Source organism: Capra hircus, chromosome 7 (assembly GCF_001704415.2).
Source record: "Capra hircus breed San Clemente chromosome 7, ASM170441v1, whole genome shotgun sequence".
NCBI lineage: Eukaryota > Metazoa > Chordata > Mammalia > Artiodactyla > Bovidae > Capra > Capra hircus.
Genome location: NC_030814.1, coordinates 103,505,936 through 103,524,189, shown reverse-complemented (window position 1 = coordinate 103,524,189; position 18,254 = coordinate 103,505,936). Strand labels below are relative to the sequence as shown.

The 18,254-nt window shown below is 51.7% G+C and overlaps 1 protein-coding gene across 1 annotated transcript; it reads right to left on the bottom strand.

The window, feature by feature from the left end:
- Positions 6,596-10,045, bottom strand: RPL18A (ribosomal protein L18a). Its single transcript, XM_018051404.1, has 5 exons — positions 9,938-10,045; positions 8,425-8,604; positions 7,764-7,893; positions 6,972-7,081; positions 6,596-6,751 (listed from the first exon to the last, which is right to left on the bottom strand). Exons 1-5 carry the CDS (start codon positions 9,953-9,955, stop codon positions 6,659-6,661), a joined length of 531 nt encoding a protein of 176 aa, XP_017906893.1. The 5' UTR covers positions 9,956-10,045; the 3' UTR covers positions 6,596-6,658.

Sequence of the window (18,254 nt, the reverse complement as noted above, 5' to 3'; positions counted from 1 at the left end):
CCGCGGATTTATTGGGCTCCGGGTCGGCGAGACTCCGCCCCCAGACCTGGGGCGGGCAGGACCCGCACCCTTTCCGCCCTGTACTCCGTCAGATGGGCCAGGACAGCACACTTAGGTGGCTGCTGGGGGGTGGGGGGAGGCTCCCAAATGCCCCCTTTCCCCCTGCTTTGTGGGGGCACTTTCCGCTGACCATAAACTGTTAATGTCTCCCTTGGACAGGTGGGGAAACCGAGGTTCAAAGTTGCCATGTCACTCGCCCAGGGCCACACCTCTGGGAGCGGTGGCCCAGCATCAGATCCCCGTTGTGCTTTTGTACCCTGAGCTAAGGGGAGCTCACTCACCCACAGAACTGGGCTTACTTTCAGGGTTTCAGGGTCCCATAGGGAAAACTTTCTCTGCTTGAACCCCGCCCTCAATTGGTACTTTGACCCTCTCCATTTCTCTAGAGCCTAGCAGGAGGGCATCACCAAACCCGGCCCTCAGGCTACGCTGAGGGGAAGGCAACAGGTTCCTTCAAGTCCTGAATGCCATCCATATTTGAGAGAGACTTTGCGTCTCTCTGGGCCTCAGTTTCCCCATCTGTAAACGGGCATAAAATAGTCCTTGCCTCAGAGGAACAAACGGAACCTGTATAACACAAGCCTGGCACAGAACAAGGACCTCATTCATTCATTTCTTCATGCATTCATTGGCTCCTCACCGAACATGCATTGAGAGTCTACGCTGTGTCAGACGTTAAGTGTACAATGGCGGTCAAGGCAGAGGGGCTGTCTATGACCATGTTCCCAAAAAATGGAAGGACGTGACTACCTGGGGAAGTAGTGTCTGGCATGTCCCACAAATGAGATCAGAGGTACAGAGGAAGGGGGAGTCCCTTGTTTCAGGTCATGCCCTCAAGAAACCCACACTTTGTCATCTGGAGGCTCTGACCACTGGTTTCGAGTCCTAGCTGGACCTCCAAAAGCTGGATTCCCTCCTCCATAAGCGGGGGGGAATCTGAGAATCTGTCCTCCTAGGGCACTGGGACCGTCCTCGGCCTCTGCCGCCCCCTGGCGGCCTCCTCTGGCCTACACACATCACCCAAGCTGGGTCCAGTGACTGCCAGGCAGCCTCTCATTGGACCCGGGACTGTCTTATTCTGTCTCCACGCAGGGCTGCAGAGCCGACTTACTCCTCCCTGGAGATGCGATGCCGTGGCTCCACACGGCCATCTGTTGTCTGCTGGAATGTCTGCACCCTTCGCTTTATGGCAGAAAGCGAAGAAGAACTAAAGAGCCTCTTGATGAAAGTGAAAGAGGAGAGTGAAAAAGTTGGCTTAAAACTCAACATTCAGAAAACGAAGATCATGGCATCTGGTCCCATCACTTCATGGGAAATAGATGGGGAAACAGTGGAGGCAGTGACAGAGTTATTTTGGGGGGCTCCAAAATCACTGCAGATGGTGACTGCAGCCATGAAATTAAAAGACGCTTACTCCTTGGAAGAAAAGTTATGACCAACCAAGATAGCATATTAAAAAGCAGACACATTACTTTGCCAACAAAGGTCCATCTAGTCAAGGCTTATGGTTTTTCCAGTGGTCATGTATGGATGTGAGAGTTGGACTATAAAGAAAGCTGAGCGCTGAAGAATTGATGCTTTTGAACTGTGGTGTTGGAGAAGACTCTTCAGAGTCCCTTGGACTTCAAGGAGATTCAACCAGTTCATCCTAAAGGAAATCAGTCCTGAATATTCATTGGAAGGACTGATGTTGAAGCTGAAACTCCAATACTTTGGCTGCCTGATGCAAAGAGCTGACTCATTGGAAAAGACCTTGATGCTGGGAAAGATTGAAGGTGGGATAAGAAGGGGACGACAGAGGGTGAGATGGTTGAATGGCATCACCGACTCAATGGACATGAGTTTGAGTAAACTCTGGCAGTTGATGATGGACAGGGAGGCCTGGCGTGCTGCGGTTCATGGGGTCGCAAAGGGTTCGACGTGACTGAGGGACTGAACTGAACACCCTTCGCCTTTGCCAGAAGGGTGCGGAGGACACCGTGTTCCTCCTCCCTTCCCTTCTCTGCTGCATCCTCCTCAAAAACCTGTTGGGAAAGGGAAATGCTGGAAGATTCCCCGCAAAGCCAAGCAAGAAAATGCAAATATATGCAGATTGATGCAAGTTCGGGGGTGGGAGGGGGAACTGTCTTGTCTCCCCAAGGGGTTTGGGGTGGGGAATCATCCCTTGCCAGCTCCTCTCTTCTCGTACCCTGGTGGAAGGAGGGTCCAGGCTGCAGACAACACTTGGGCTGAGTCCCTTTCATTAAGCGCCTACTGTGTGCAGGGCCCTGCACCAGCCACTGGGCACACAACAGGATGCAGGTGGACATGCCGTGCAGGGCTCTGATCAGCCAGCAGATGAATACCCATTTCAGAAGCTAACAGATGACAAGAGTGAAGCAAGGTCAGAGATGGAGACAGCCTGGGGGAGGGAAGTGGGGGACACAATGTGAGGCCTGAGAGAGGGACCCTGCAGGCAGAGAATGAGCCAGGTTTGCAGAGAGCTGGGGGTAGGGCTCTGAGGTTGGAAAGAGCAGGACAGGGAGGATCACTGTAGACTTTGAGCCTTGGAAGGGGTCTGGATTTTATTCTGAGGGCACTGGGTGGGAGCAATTGGAGTCTGGAGCAAATGAGGGACCTAGTTTCCCTGATGGGTCAGTTGATGAAGGGTCCACCTGCAAAGTAAGGACCCGGGTTCGTTCCCTGGGTTGGGAAGACCCCTGGAGAAGGAACTGGCAACCCACCCCAGCATGCTAGCTTGGGAAATCCCATGGACAGAAGAGCCTGGCAGGCTACAGTCCATGGGGTCATAAGAGTTGGGCACGACTTAGCAACTAAATCACCACAGGTTCTTAAAAACCCACCAGGTCCATGGCAGCGGTTGAGGGTGGGGAAAAATGGGTAGATTCAGAACATGTTGTGGATTTCCTGGATGGTAGGCTGAGTTGGAAGCCCTGCTGGGTGGTGGTTGCGGGGTAGGGGGAAGTGTGGAGGAGGGCAGGGAGGAGACAGGGGAAGCAGTTATGCCTTCCCTGACTGTATGATTCCAATTATGGGATGGGAGGAGGGCAGGCAGGACCCGAGGACTCCCCCTGGATGGGGGAGAGGAGCAGGGCAGTCTCTTGAGAGCCCAGCAGCAGTGGTCTAAGCAAAAGGGGCAAGGATGTCGGGGTGCTGAGGGGATATCTGCTGCCACCACTCCTGGCTGCTGCCTGGGCATCCCCAGTGTGCTCATGTCTCCTTGGAAACAGGGCAGGGGTCAGAGATGAGAGGTTGTGAGCTGTTCTAGCTGCTCCAGAATGACCTGCTGGATATGTCCCTGAACATCCCATCCTGCATTCAGTAAAAGCAAACCATCATTACTACCAGTGGCTGTCATTTTCTGTAAGATTCCCTGATTCCAAGTCCTAAAGATTCTGATCCTGTGGTTCCGAGTCTCTCTGGGTTTCGGGATCTACCATGGGTCACCCGGGGCCCCCGTTTGCCTTGCCTGACTCAGAAATGAGGTGCGGGGTGGGTCAGGGAGGTGCGGCTCTCCCCCAGGGCTCCCAGCCCTGTCCAGTCTGGGACACCCGGCACCTGGAGAAGCCCGGGGGCGGGACCTAGAGAGCCTCAGCACCTAAGGACCTGTGGGGTGCAGATTCCTGCCCACCTTCGGGTTGGCCACGTGAGCCTGGGAAAAGACTTGTCCCTGGGCCCGAGCTGACCACTGAGGGGAGCCAGCAATCCAAGTGGCCCATCTTGCTCCACAGGCCCACACAGACGGGCCCATTTCTCCCTAGCCCTGGGCCTTTGTGCTGGTTGGTCCTGGCCCAACCACCACTGGAGACTTGAGGGTTCACCTCAGTGGTCCTTGAGACCTCCAGCCAGCTTCTGGATGACTGCTCTGTGCACGCTTTGTGGGGTAGTTGCCAGGGGTGGTTACGTGGTAGGGGCTGTCAGTGGACAAGGTTATGCGACGACGAGAATGCAGGATGGGTGTGTGAATAGGTGTGCTGGCAAGCTGAGGGCTCACTCATCACTTGGTTCAAGGCCTCCTCTATGAGACTGACCCCATTCCCCAGCTGGTTCCCAGGCTGTAATGTGGATGAAATTTTGGCAGAGCTTCAAGGTGGGGATGGGCGTGCATGAGGGGCCTTTGTGGGGCCCTCCCTGGCCTTCCACTTTCCTGGTGGTATATTCTCCCACCTGACATTGCTGGCCTCTCAACCTCTAGCTTATCTGAAGCCCACCACCTGAGACCTAAGGGATCACCATTTCCACTTTATACAGGAAAAAACTAAGGCTCAGAGTGGGCTGTGACCTGCCCCAGGAACAGGGATCAGGAGTTTCATGGCCAAACAACTGCTGGAGAACCAGGCATGTTCCTATCTCCCAGCCAGATCATTTTCTGGAAATGCATGCATCACTACTGCTAATATTACACGCCCATCCTTAAATGGAAAGGAAGCTGCCAAACTTTTCCTGGGTGGCATCTAGATATGGAGATGCCTATTACTGAGAAAGGAGAGAAGGAATCTTTAGGGTAACCAGGAATTTCTGCCAGAAATCACAGGGTTAATGAAATAACCTAGGCAGATATTCAAGAAAAACTTGGCTGCACAAATATCTTAAGCGTCAGGAGGAACTGCCCTGAGGAAAAAGCATTTATAATCTCTGTGGGGAAATTTTTTTCAGCCTTTTACTCCACATACCTGAGCTTTTTTTTGGGCCACATCACAAGGCTTGCAGGATCTTTAGTTCCCGACCAGGGATCGAACCCAGGTCCCAGCAGTGAGTCATGGAGTCCCAGCCACTACACCACTAAGGAATGCCCATATCATACCAACCCAGCAGCCCATGAGAGGAGTTCCTAAGGCTCTTTTCTACGAGCGATTTTTTTGTCTCAGGGCAGAATGCTTTCCATATAAGGAAAAGCAAATCCTAAGGTTTCTTTTCAGCCACCAGCTTGTTCACCCATGGTGTTGGCAAGGTTGAAGGAAAATAGTCCTCTTATTAAGCTGAGTTAATTAGTATGTTAGTGGTAGGCATTTTGGCATTAATATAAAAAATCTGGCCCAGCACTGCCAGATCAGGGCTTACCCATGTGGTGCAGATGGAGGTAGAAGGGTGTTCAGTGGCCATCACGACCCGGTCTCAGATTATTTTTAACTCCTCCTGGGGTCACAGTAACACATGTGGTCTCTGCCCTCAGTCTGGTGTGGGACAGTCCTTGTCAACCATTGTATGGTCTGCAATCTCCAGGGAGGCAGAGGGCTCAGCAAGTGCAGGGAGGTGGGGAAGAGCCACCGGTGCTGGTGTGTGTGGTGAGCTCAGTCACTCCAGCTGTCTGACTCTTAGTGACCCATGGACTGCAGCCCGCCAGGCTCCTGTGTCCATGGGGTCCTCCAGGCAAGAGTACTGGAGTGGGTTGCCACGCCCTCCTCCAGGGGGTCGATGGACCCAGGGATTGCACACACGTCTCTTACGTTCCTGCATGTGCGGGCAGGCTCTTTACCACTGGCAAGCCCCAGGGGCTGGAACAGGCTAAGCAGTCACCGAGGACTCAGGGCCTGTCTTTCCCGTGAGAATGGCTAGCCATGCCTGAGACCTTCCCTGGGAAACTCTCCAAGAACAGGTGGGATCTGAAGTGAGTTGATTTTCTGGAAACCACCCAAGATCATCACGCCAACTAAACCCCTCCTTGGACAGGTAGGGGGAGTGGAGGCTGTGCCCTTGTCCAGGACCATGCTTCTCCCAGCCCCGACTCCACACTACCTCTTTGTGCGGCAGCTTCTTCCCCATCCACGGTTTCTGGAAGACAAGGCAGGCCCTCATGACCCGTGTATACACTGCCTGCAGATCAGTAACTCCCCAAGGCAGCTGAGCAAATTCAGTCAGTGCCCTGATCTTCTGAAGAAGACACCAAGGTACAAAGTGCCTGGACTGCCCAAGGTGACACCACCAAGAACTGAATTCCTAGCTGTGCCTCAGCCTCCTGGTTGAGGAGCTCAGGGTGGGATTAGCTTCATGCCTGGAATTCCCCAGGCCTCAAGCAGACAGCTGCCCACTGAGAGACCGCGGCCTCCTAGGTGGGATTAGCACAGCTTCATTCAAGGGGCCCCCAGCAGGCAGAGGGGAAACAAGCCAGCACAGCCGCACAACCCTCCTGGGCGCCCCCTTGGGCCTGCTCTGAGGATCTACAACAGGGCTGGAGGCTGGGTAGGGAAGATCACACCTGCAATAGAACCAAACCCACAGGCTTCTCCCCCTGGGTGCAGCTGTCCTTTTACCGCCAAGAATGAGGGGGAGTAGCACAGAGCTGAGAAATACGCATAACACGGCAGGCAAAACAGATCTGGGGCCAAAGCTGGGGCCTGCAGCACACCCCGAAGCTCACAGCACAGCTGTCTGACGGCACTGAATGAAGAGAGCGCTGAGTGGGGAGGAGCGTGCCCTTCCTGAGAATCCAGTGCCGGGGCCCTACTCAAGGAGGGGAAGACCCCTCCCAGCGCACTCACAGCTTGGCTGCACCCTCTTGAGTTCTGCAGGGTGTGTAAAGAAAACAAGACGTGTATCTGGGCACTCGGTTTTCCCATTAAGTTTTATTTGGGCAGACCTGGGGACAGAGGGCCTGCACCTAAAAGAAGGTGTTGGGCCTCTTGGTGGTGAAGCGTGGCTTGTGCTGGCGACGGAGGACCCGGTGGGGCAGTGGGAACTTGATCTTGGAGTCCTGGGACAAGAAGAGGAAGGTAAGGGGGGTGGCGGTGGTGGAAGGCTCTTAACTTTGTCTCCCAGGGACCACTGAGGTGTGGCCACCCCCCACAGGGTTCCTGCGTCAAACCCGCTGCCTTATTGCATCTCCCAAGGCTGGGGGAGCTGCCAGACCAGTCTGGTGTTCCAAGAGAGCCCCCTCAGCCCAGCCCGCCCTGCAGGACCCGGAGGGCACTCACGTGGAACTGCTTGACCGCTGGTCGGCGGCACTTGCTGGCTGCGATCTCCTCCACCTTCATGATCTGGATTGAGTGGGCCCGGGCTCGGTGCCGGGCGCCCATGTCTCGGTCTGCAGAGATCAGGAGGGGCAGGGTGAACGTGCACATTTTCCCATCATGCGTGGGGATGGAGGGCGCTCGGGGACCAAATAGCCACAGCATCTGGGCCCAGCAGACACCGGCCACCAAGCGTGTAGAACCTCCAAATTCACTTTGAGGGGCACGGCTGCAGCCCCACAAAGGCGACAAGGTAACATTTGCTGTTAGCACCTCTGTTTAAACCACTGCTACAAGAAACAGCAGTTCTTGGGTTTAGGTGCTCGGATTCTGGTCCCAGCAGGTGACACACGCTGGAGCACTCAGGGTTGCTAATGCCAGGTCCCATCCCTGGACAGGGGCTGGACTAGGTTTCTGGCAGGCAGCTGCATCTATACAGGGCTGACCTTAAACCTCAGGAGGAGGTTCCAGATGCAGTTGGTGCTGGTGAACCAGCTCAGGAATGACCAGAGCCCCTCCTCTCCACCCACCCGCAGCCCGAGTCCACTTACTGCCAGGTTCCAGAAACAGGCACGCTTGGGGCATCCTCTCCACTCCTAACCCCAAAGCAAACATCTCCCCTGCCTCCATCCCTGAGGACTGCCCCCCAGCCCCGAGAAGCCTCTTGCATTTATGGTGCCTCTGTCTGACAGAAGTGTCAGACTGAGCTGCAGGTGCCTGCCCTGTTGAGTCTAAAGCGGAGGCCTGGCGGCTTACAGCACTGGGTGACGGCGCCCGCAGTGGTCAGATCCCGGTACTCGCGGTACATGTTGTGGGTGCCGCTGCGGGAGTCATAGCGCAGCCAGATGCCGAAGTTCTTCACTCGCAGGGGAGATTTCTCGAACACCTGTCAAGGAGAGGAGACCAGCTGAGGCTAGAGCAAGTGGGCCTCGACCAGGGCCCCCACCATTCCTGAACCCCTGCCTCCAACACTACGAAGGATGGTCCAGCCCCTGGACCTCTCTTGCCCGTCTTTCAGTCCCTGCACCTTCAGGCACCTGAGGGGAAATCTGCTGTCTGAGGGAAATCTCCATGGTAACCGCAGGGATGAAGGGCAGTCCAGGACGGGATGCTCCCGGCAAGGGGACTGACACAGCTTCCGAATCCCCCTAGCCAACCAACAATTCTCTTGGGACCATCTGGGCCATAAAACCATCAGTTACCCAGTGCAGCCTCAAGCACTGCCCTCCCCGCAACTTCACAGATGAAGCCCAGGGTTTTCTCATTAGGAAAAGGGCACCAAGCCACCTATTCCATCCTAATGTAGGGCATGAAGACCACAAAGGAACAGGATCAGAGGCTGTAAAGTCTGCTAACTCTGGAGGGTGACAGATGCCCCATGGGAAAGTGATCCCACCCAGCTTCAGACACCCCATACCTGTCCACAGTAGACGATTTCCCCCGAGGATTTCTTCATCTTCTTCAGCTGAGACACAAAGTACCAGAAGCGGGACTTGGCAACAACATGATTAGGCGCAAAAATTCTCATGCGATAGAGGGGCGGCGTGCGGCATTTGGGGGTCGGCAGGCAGCGCCCCACCACCTTATACTCTCGAAGCTAAAAAAGAAACAATGGTTGAGGTGGGGACCAGCACCCAAAGTCTAGAGGCAACTGCAGGGACTCACTCTGCTCCCTTTCCCAAGCCTGTTGACAACGGATCAGGGGATGGAGAAGGTCAAGTCCCACCAGGGCCTTCCTGGGATATCTGGGTGACTGTGGGTCATTCCATGGTCCGAGCCTTCCACATAAAAAGCAGTGAGAGTGGGGAGGATTAACCCAGGTGCCCGAATGCCCTTTGCCCTGGCTCAGGAAAGCTGGATGAGGCTCTCAGCCCCTCTCTCTCCCTTCACGTTAGCTAGGCACAGACCAGGGGGGCTGTCTCCTTCCTCCCAACACCTCATCTATCCAGCTCACAACCACTTGTCAAAATGAAAATTTGGGACTCCAGAGACAGTGACCAGCCGGGAATCTCACAGCCAACTCCAGGCAGAATCAGGACAAGAATCCAGTTCCCTGCCCAGCTCTGGGTTTCCCCGACTTAGGTCATGTCTTCGGGCTGCCTGTTTCCCAGTTGCAGTCCAAGAGGTTTCGACTCCCAAGCAGAAGCTCCCTGTTTGCACAGATGCAACAGGGATGATATCTGCCACATGCAAATCCTGGGATACAGCAGAAAGGAGCCACCTCCACAAAATGGCTCATCACCATTTTACTAATTAATGTCAGCAGAAAATAACCCCAAATATCACAAACTCCATTCTTACTCCAACCTCTCAATCTGACTCATCGGCCTCCCAGGCCACCCACTCAGGAAGGGACCGATGCGGTCGGACCCCTTCCCAGTGTGCAAACTGGAGCTGGAAAGCCGAGAATGACCCACCTAAAATGCTTCTCCGTAGGGTCTAATCTTCCATCTCTGAGCCCTAACGATGATCTTGCCCAGCACCTGCCACAGCGGTTAAGACTCCCACTCCCCATGTCAGCCCCGAGCTATAATAATTTTTTCTACTTCTCTTACAGCCATACCAAAAAAAACACTATTGCCCGCCAACTCCCACCCTTGGCACTATGTTCACTTCTCAAACGGAGAAACCGAGGCTCGGAAGGTCGGTGAGGTCCCGTGGCGCGTGTTTCCACGCCGCTCAAGTTGTCCCTTCTGTGGAAAGGAGACTCGGACTCCCCCGCTCCCGCGATTCCCGAGCCGGCCCGGGCCACGCTCTGGCCTCCCCACGCGGCTCCCGCAGTGGCCGCCATGTTGGCCGCAACTGGGGACCTCGGCGCACTGGCCCTAACCAGAACGCGCACTCCCCGCGTGTCCCATGCCTCCTCCCGCAGCCCCCGATTCGGTCCGCGTCGCGTCCTCTGACCCCTTGCCCCACCGCGCCCACCTTACCGTCCCTGAGGCCTTCATGGCGCTCTACCCGCGACCGCCGCCACCCTCGAAAAGGAAGTGGCCGCCCTCGCGCAGCCGCTCTCCTTGATTTCGCGGCCGGAAGTCCCGCCCTTTCGATGCCGCGAGCCCATTGGCTCCTCAGCCCCGAGCTCAATAAGATTTGCTTCTTTGTTGTCTCCAGATCCACCAACCTCTCGCAGCCCGGCCTCCCTTTGCGGCGAGACTACAACTCCCGAGACGCAGCGCGACAAGCCCTCCTGTTCTAGCGAGGCGTAAGGGAGCCTCGGCGCGCGCAGCATGCCGGGAGTTGTAGGTACACCGGGAGCTCTCGGAGGCCCGGTCCAGGTTCCTGCCTTTACATCCATTCTGTGTGCATCATCGTCCCGGTGATGAGGCTCCAGGACCTGAGCGTTCTTTTCTGTAAAACGGAAATGTGTGCGTAGTCGCTCAGTCGTGTTCGACTCTTTGCGACCCCATGTACTGTAGCCTGCCAGGCTCCTCTGTCTATGGGGATTCTCCAGGCAAGAATACTGGAGTGGGTTTGCCATGCCTTCCTCCAGGGGGTCTTCCCAGTTTACGGATCGAACCCAGGTGTCCCGCATTGCAGGCGGATTCTTTACCGTCTGAGCCACCAGGGAAGCCCAAAATGGGAATAGTACTGGTGTGTGTGTGTGTGTTTTTTTTTTTTCCTAATAATGTTACCATACTGGCTTCCCAGGTGGCGCAGTGGTCAAGTATCCACCCGCCAAGAGACACAGGTTAGATCCCTGGGTCGGGAAGATCCCTTGGAGCAGGAAATGGCAATCCCCTGCGGTATCCTTGCCTGGAAAATTCCGTAAACAGTGGAGCCTGGCTGGCTACGGTCCATGAGGTCGCAAAGAGTTGGATAGGACTGAGCACGTAACACTCATTCACACTCAACTCGTGTGAAAGGCCAGGTACAGAGCAGTTAACAAGTGCTAACGTTCATTAAGGCTTTCCTGGTGGCTCAGTGGTAAAGAATCTGCCTGCCAAGAGATGCGGATTCCATCCCTGGGCCAGGAAGATTCTCTGGAAAAGGAAATGGCAACCCACTCCGGTATTCTTGCCTGGGAAATCCCATGGACAGAGGAGCCTGATGGGCTACAGTCCATGGAATCGCAGAGTCAGACACACTTAGCAAACCCCCTAAACATTCATTAAGCAATGGAATAGTAATTATTATTATGGGAGGATCTGATTTGTGTTTCATAGTAGCAGATATTCAAACCCCATCTGCTTGTTTCCAGTACAGATCCTGGGGCAGAGTAGGGCTTGGGGCTGGGGCCGGGGTGGGGGGGTGGGGTGGAGGGGAGGTGTGTGGGGGTGCTAAAAATGATCAAGGGGCAGCCCCACCTTTGGAAGCTCGGGCTTAGCAATTTGTTTAGGCAAAAAAAATGGCTCCTCTGGAGGGGAGACCCAGAATGGAAAAGGAAAGAACTCACAAAGTCAGGCTGTGAAGAAAGACATGAAAGAGGATAAAGTGGAGGGTTTATATTAGGAGAGAGAGCTCTTGGAGGAGGTGACAGTTGAGCCCAATTAGAATTTTTATTTTACTAATTAAAAATTAATATGTTTAATTAAGATATGGTTCACAGAGACTTCCCTGGTGGTCCAGTGATTGAGAATCTGCCTTCCGAAGTACAGGAGATGGGTTTGATCCCTGGTCAAAGAACTGAGATCCCACATGGGGTGGGGCACATAAACCCACACGCCCACTCACTCTGGAGCCCTGTGCTCTGCAACAGGAAGAAACCCTGAGGGCCACAACAAAGACCCAGCACAGCCGCAGTTTTTTTATAAAGGGGAATGTCAGTTAAAAAGATTTAGCTCACATGCCATATAATTCACACATGTAAGTTGTACAATTCAATGGTTTTTTTTAACTACATTTACATACATACATACATATATATATATATATATATATATATATATATATATATATATACACACTAGAGAAGGAAATGGCAACCCATTCGGGTATTCTTGCCTAGAGAATCCTGTGGATGGAGGAACCTGGTGGGCTGCTGTCCATAGGGTCACACAGAGTCAGACACGACTGAACCGACTTAGCATGCATGCATGCGTGCGTTGGAGAAAGAAATGGCAACCCACTCCAGTGTTCTTGCCTGGAGAATCCCAGGGACAGAGGAGCCTGGTGGGCTGCCGTCTATGGGGTCGCACAGAGTCGGACACGACTGAAGCGACTTAGCAGCAGCAGCAGCAGAGATATACAGTCGTGCAACGTCACCATAAAATTGAGAACACTTCCATGTTCCCCCCTGAAAGAAGCCCCTTACTCTGAGGAGTCACTTGCCATTCCCTCCCCACTCCCCAGCCCTAGGCTGTTTCCCTATTCTAGACATTTTACATAATTGCATGCGTGTTCAGTCTCTCAGTCATGTCCAGCTCTTTGGGGCCCCACGGACTGTAGTCCACCACGCTCCTCTGTCCCTAAAATTTTCCAGTCAAGAATATTGTGGTGGGTTGCCATTTCCTCTTCCAGGGGATCTTCCTGGCCCAGGGATTGAACCTGTGTGTCTCCGTCTCCAGTACGTCCTGCGCTGGCAGGTGGGTTCTTTTCCGCTGCACCACCTGGGGAAATGGAATCACACAAAATGAGATCTTTTGTGACTGGCTTTTTCCAGTTAGCATAATGTTTTCAAGGTTCATTGACATTATATCATGGATCAATATGTCGTTTCTTTTTACAGCCGAGTAATATTCTATTGCATAGATATATTTTGTTTATCCATTCTTCAGCTGATGAACACTTGTGTGGTTTCTACTTTTTCACTATTGTGGATAAGGAAATAATGACATTTCCATGCAAATCTTTGTGTCTGTATGTATTCATTTCTCTTGGATATTGCCAGGGGTGGAATTGCCATGTCTCTTAGTAATTCTCTGTTTAACTGCCAGAGTGGTTTATAAAATGCCTGTATCATTTTACATTCCCATCAGCAATGTGTGAGGGTTTCTAATTCTCCACATCCTCACTGACGCTTTTTATTATTTTTCTCTTATTATAACCATCCTAGTGGTGTGAAGTGGTGTTTCATTGTAGCTTTGATTTCCTTTTCGATGAAAAGCAATTTTCATTGCTTTCGGGCATCTTTTCCTGTGCTTATTGACCCTACCTGTATCTTCTTTGGAGAAATGTCTATTCAATTTCATTGCCCGTTTTTAAAGCATTGGTTTTATTTATGTATTTTTGGCTGGGCTGGGTCTTCCTTGCTGTGTGTGGGCTTTCTCTAGGTGCAGTGAGTGGGGGGCTAGTCTCTAGCTGTGCTGCACAGGCTTCTCCGTGTGGTGGCTTCTCTTTTCTCGAAGCCTGGGCTCTGGGGCACTCGGGCTTCACTAGTTACAGCGTGTGGGCTTAGTAGTGCATGGGGTTACCTGCCCTACAGCATATGGAATCTTCCGGGAGCACGTATCGCACCTGTGTTCCCTGCACTGGCAGGTGGACTCTTAATCACTGGACTACCAGGCAACTCCTGCCCATTTCTTCCCCCAGAAAAGGCCTCACATATTTATTACTAAGGCAAAGCATTAGCTAACCACAGAGAACCAACCGTTCCATCCGTCCTATAGAACACATGTGGGCTGTTCCAATGGTAGTTTAGTGGTTAAGTGATACGGCAGGATGCCAGCGACCTTGATACAGCATAGATGTGTTCTCCTTCACATGCAGTGAATATGAAAGTGAGTGTTATTGTTTCCTTCAGATAAATATACAGAGGTGGAATTGCTGGATCATATGGGGCTTCCCAGGGGCGCTAGTAATGCAGAATGCCGAAGCTGTAAGAGACATGGGTTGGATTCCTGGGTCGGGAAGATCCCTGGAGCAGGGCATGGCAGCCCACTCCAGTTTTCTTGCCTGAAGAATCCCAGGGACAGAGGAGCCTGGTGGGCTATGTCCACAGGGTTGTAGACTCGAACATGACTGAAGCGACTTAGCACACATAGTAGTTCTAACTTTAATTTTTTAAAGGATCCTCCAAACTGCTCTTCACAGGTGGCTTCATCAACTCACATTTCTGCCAACAGTGTGACAGGGTTCATTTTTCCTCCATGTTCGAAACACCAACTGTTCTCTTGTCTTTTTTTTCTTTCTTTTCTCAATGCAGGTCATGGGAGGGGCTTCCCTCATAGCTCAGTCAGTAAAGAATCTGCCTACAATGCAGGAGACCTGGGTTCAATTCCTGGGTCAGGAAGATCCCCTGGAGATGGAAACGGCAATCCACTCCAGTATTCTTGCCTGGAGAATCCCAAGGACAGAGGAGCCTGGCAGGCTCCATAGACTGCAGTCTACTGGGTTGCAAGAGTCAGACACGACTGAGCGACTAAGCACACAAACAGGGCACGAGGGATCTTCGTTCCCATACCAGGGAAGTCCCACTCTTGTCTTTTTGATGGCATTTTGCTGCCGCTGCTGCTGCTAAGTCGCTTCAGTCGTGTCCGACTCTGTGCGACCCCGTAGACGGCAGCCCACCAGGCTTCCCCGTCCCTGGGATTCTCCAGGCAAGAACACTGGAGTGGGTTGCCATTTCCTTCTCCAATGCATGAAAGTGAAAAGTGAAAGTGAAGTCACTCAGTCGTGTCCGACTCAGCGACCCCGTGGACTGCAGCCTACCAGGCTCCTCCGTCCATGGGATTTCCCAGGCAAAAGTACTGGAGTGGGGTGCCATCGCCTTCTCCGATGGCATTTTAACAGATGTGAAGTGATGTTTCATTGTGGTTTTGATTTGCACTTGTCTGATGACATCTTTTCATGCGCTGTACCTGATGGCCATTTGGATGTCGTCTTTGAAAAAAATTTCTATTTGGTTCTTCTGCCCATTAAAAAAGATCGTACTGTTTGGGTTTTGAGTTCTTTGTGTATTTTGGATATTAACCCCTTATCAGATACAGAGTTTGCAAATATTTTCCCCCATTCTGGAGTTTGTCTTTTCATTTTGTCGATGGTTTCTTTTGCTGTGCAGAAGCTTTTCAGTTTGATGTAGTCCCACTTGTTTATTTCTTTACTGCTTACCGTTGCATGAAGCAACTATTTTCTAACATAACATTTTACTTCCTTTAATGATTTTTTTCGGTATATATATTGAGTTATTTCCTTAGTGACTGTTCTAGGGCTTACCATATGCATTTCACCTTAGAATCTCCTTGGATTTTTGCTGTCTTAAATTAAAAAAAAATATTTATTTATTTTGGCTGCACTGAGTCTTAGTTGCAGTATGCTAACTCTTAGTTGCATCATACATGTAAGATCTATTTCCTCATCAGGGGATCAAAGCTGGGCCCCTGCGTTTGGAGCACAAAGCCTTACTCACTAGACCATCTGGGAAGTCTCTATGCTGCCTAAATGTTAAGGACATATATAGAAATGTTGATCTTACATATTTCATTTCCTCTTCCCCATTTTGTCCTATTATTATGTGTGAACTTCGCTCAGTTCTGACTCTCTGCGACCCCCTGGACTGTGTAGCCCACCAGGCCCCTCTGTCCATAAAATTCTCTAGGCAAGAATACTGGAGTTTGTATTCTCTTCTCCAGGGGATCTTCCCGACCCAGGGATGGAACCCGGCCAGATCTCCTGCATTGCAGGCAGATTCTTTACCATCTGAGCCACCAGGGAAGCCCATGCTATTATTGTTATTATTATACTATAATTGTTTTACATATTGAATCCACCTGTGTTACAGAACAAATAATACATTGTTATAATGATTACTCCATGCAGTTACATGTTTGATAAAGAATCCAAGAAAATAAAGGAGGGCAAGTATCTAGAGTTGTTACATTGGTTTTCTCTTTTTGAATTTCTGGTTCGATTCCTTTGTTTTTGTCAATTAGAGTTACCAGAATAGAGCAGGACCCTGTGCTCGTCTGCCTGCCTTTTGTCTGTGGCAAAAAGACCCATGTCTTTTGCCTGCCTTCTGCTTGTGACAAAAAACTTTAGCCAAAGAATAAGTTTAATCAGGGAAGTGAGAAAATGCAGAAACAAAGGGAAACAGTTCAACAAGACTAAACAGTACCAGTTTAGTCATTAAACATAGTCAAGGACGTTTAGTTCCTCTTCATGGGTTGTAAATAATATTCTGAGTGGCATGCTGTGTGCTGTCTTTAAGATACTGAAATCCCTACCAGGTGGAAGACGTGAACTGCATGATAACCAGACCGTAGGCATGACGTAAGCTAAGCTGTTACGATTTCAAGAACTGGCCTCAAGGACTTGGGAGCAAACTGACCTTGGAACTGAAGATTAGCTCTGCGGAAACAGTCAGGCTGACGCTGCAGACCTCTGAGCGGCCAGTGTGAAGATGACTGTCAGAGCTGGCTGTGCTGTTTCTGCCTGCAGCCCCCTCCCTCTGTCTATAAAACCTCTTGCCCACTGATTGTCAGCGGTGGGGGTGGTGTCAGCTTTCGGAAGGAATCCACCTCCCCTGCACCCCAGTTGCCAGCATGCAAAATAAAGCAAACTTGCTTTTCCACCAACTTGCCTTTTTATTGGCTTTTGAGCAGTGAACAGCCAGACCCCACTTTGGATAACATTACTGCCTGGTGTTAATTCCTGATTTCAATACAGCGTTGTTCCTCTCATCTCCTTTGTGCTATTATTGACAAATATATTACCTTTCTACATGTTTTAAGCCCCCAAATAAAATTAATAATTTTTATACAACTGCTTTTTAAAATCAGTTGAGACAAAAGGAGAAATATGCATGCATGCTGTTTTTATAATTACAGAATGACCTGTATTTGTGGTCTTTAATTTTTTGTATGCATTGAATTAATGTCACCTCCCTCCCCTGCCCACTTTTGGGGTCTTTCTCTCCTGAAGGACCCAGGAGGGAGACTAGTCAGTCGATGCTTCTCAGGCGGAAACTTAGGGTGTGAAAATTTGAACGCTTGGAGGGAGAAGAACTTGAGAAAGGGTGGTCAGGGCCTTAGGCTTGCGTCTTCCTGACCGGCCTCGCCTCCCCGCCCCGGGTCACTGGCAGGTGCTGCCGTGAGTGTCCACTAGATGGCAGAAGAGCCTTTGCCTGTCTTTGCCAGGCTGAGGCCAAATAGCCTAGGACATTGATGTGGTGGGGTAAGCAAGTTTCCAGGGCGTTACTACTCTGGGCCTCAGTTTCCCCATCTGCAAGATGGGGCTAATTATAGTCCCCAGCTTCGGGTTGTTGGGAAGTCTGGTGCGCGCGTCCTCAGTCGTATCCCACTCTTTTGTGACCCCATGGACTGTAGCCCGCCACGCTCCTCTGCCCATGGGATTTTCCAGGCAAGAGTACTGGAGGGGGTTGCCATTTTCTCCTCCAGGGGGTCTTTCCGACGCAGGATCAAACCCACATCTCCTGCACCTCCTGCATTGGCAGGTGTATTCTTTATAACTGAGCCGTCAGGGAAACCACTGGGCGAGGATCCAGAGGAGGGGCAGTGGGAAGGACGGGGAACAGAAGGCAGAGGAGAGGAGGGTGAAGTGGAGAGGGAGGGTGATAGGAAGAGCCCTGGCCTTGGGACCTGGCGCTACTGTCACCAAAGCCTGGGTCAGGATGACCCTTGCAGCTAAGAAGAGGGACGAACACTTGGTGGGGGGGGGGGGGGTGTGTGTATTCTGTCTAAAAATGTTTTGTTTGTTTGTTTTTATGTTTTGGCCCTACCTGGCTTCTCTGCTAGCTCAGCTGGTAAAGAATCTGCCTGCAAAGCAGGAGACTCTGGTTCGACTACTGGGTCTGAAAGATCCCCTGGAGAAGGGATAGGCTACCCACTGACTGCAGCCATGAAATTAAAAGACGCTTACTCCTTGGAAGAAAAGTGATGACCAACCTACATAGTGTATTCAAAAGCAGAGACATTACTTTGCCGACTAAGGTCCGTCTAGTCAAGGCTATGGTTTTTCCTGTGGTCATGTATGGATGTGAGAGTTGGACTGTGAAGAAGGCTGAGCGCCGAAGAATTGATGCGTTTGAACTGTGGTGTTGGAGAAGACTCTTGAGAGTCCCTTGAACTGCAAGGAAGTCCAACCAGTCCATTCTGAAGGAGATCAACCCTGGGATTTCTTTGGAAGGAATGATGCTAAAGCTGAAGCTCCAGTACTTTGGCCACCTCATGGGAAGAGTTGACTCATTGGAAAAGACTCTGATGCTGGGAGGGATTGGGGACAAGAGGAGAAGGTGATGACAGAGGATGAGATGGCTGGATGGCATCACTGACTCAATGGACGTGAGTCTGAGTGAACTCTGGGAGATGGTGATGGACAGGGAGGCCTGGCGTGCTGCGATTCATGGGGTCGCAA

Excerpts from the sequence above, each read along its gene's own strand:
- RPL18A (XM_018051404.1), bottom strand. Across the intron at positions 7,894-8,424 it reads AAATCGTCTACTGTGGACAG|GTGTTCGAGAAATCTCCCCT; the intron begins GTATGGGGTGTC and ends TCTCCTTGACAG. Across the intron at positions 6,752-6,971 it reads CAGCGGTCAAGCAGTTCCAC|GACTCCAAGATCAAGTTCCC; the intron begins GTGAGTGCCCTC and ends TTCTTGTCCCAG.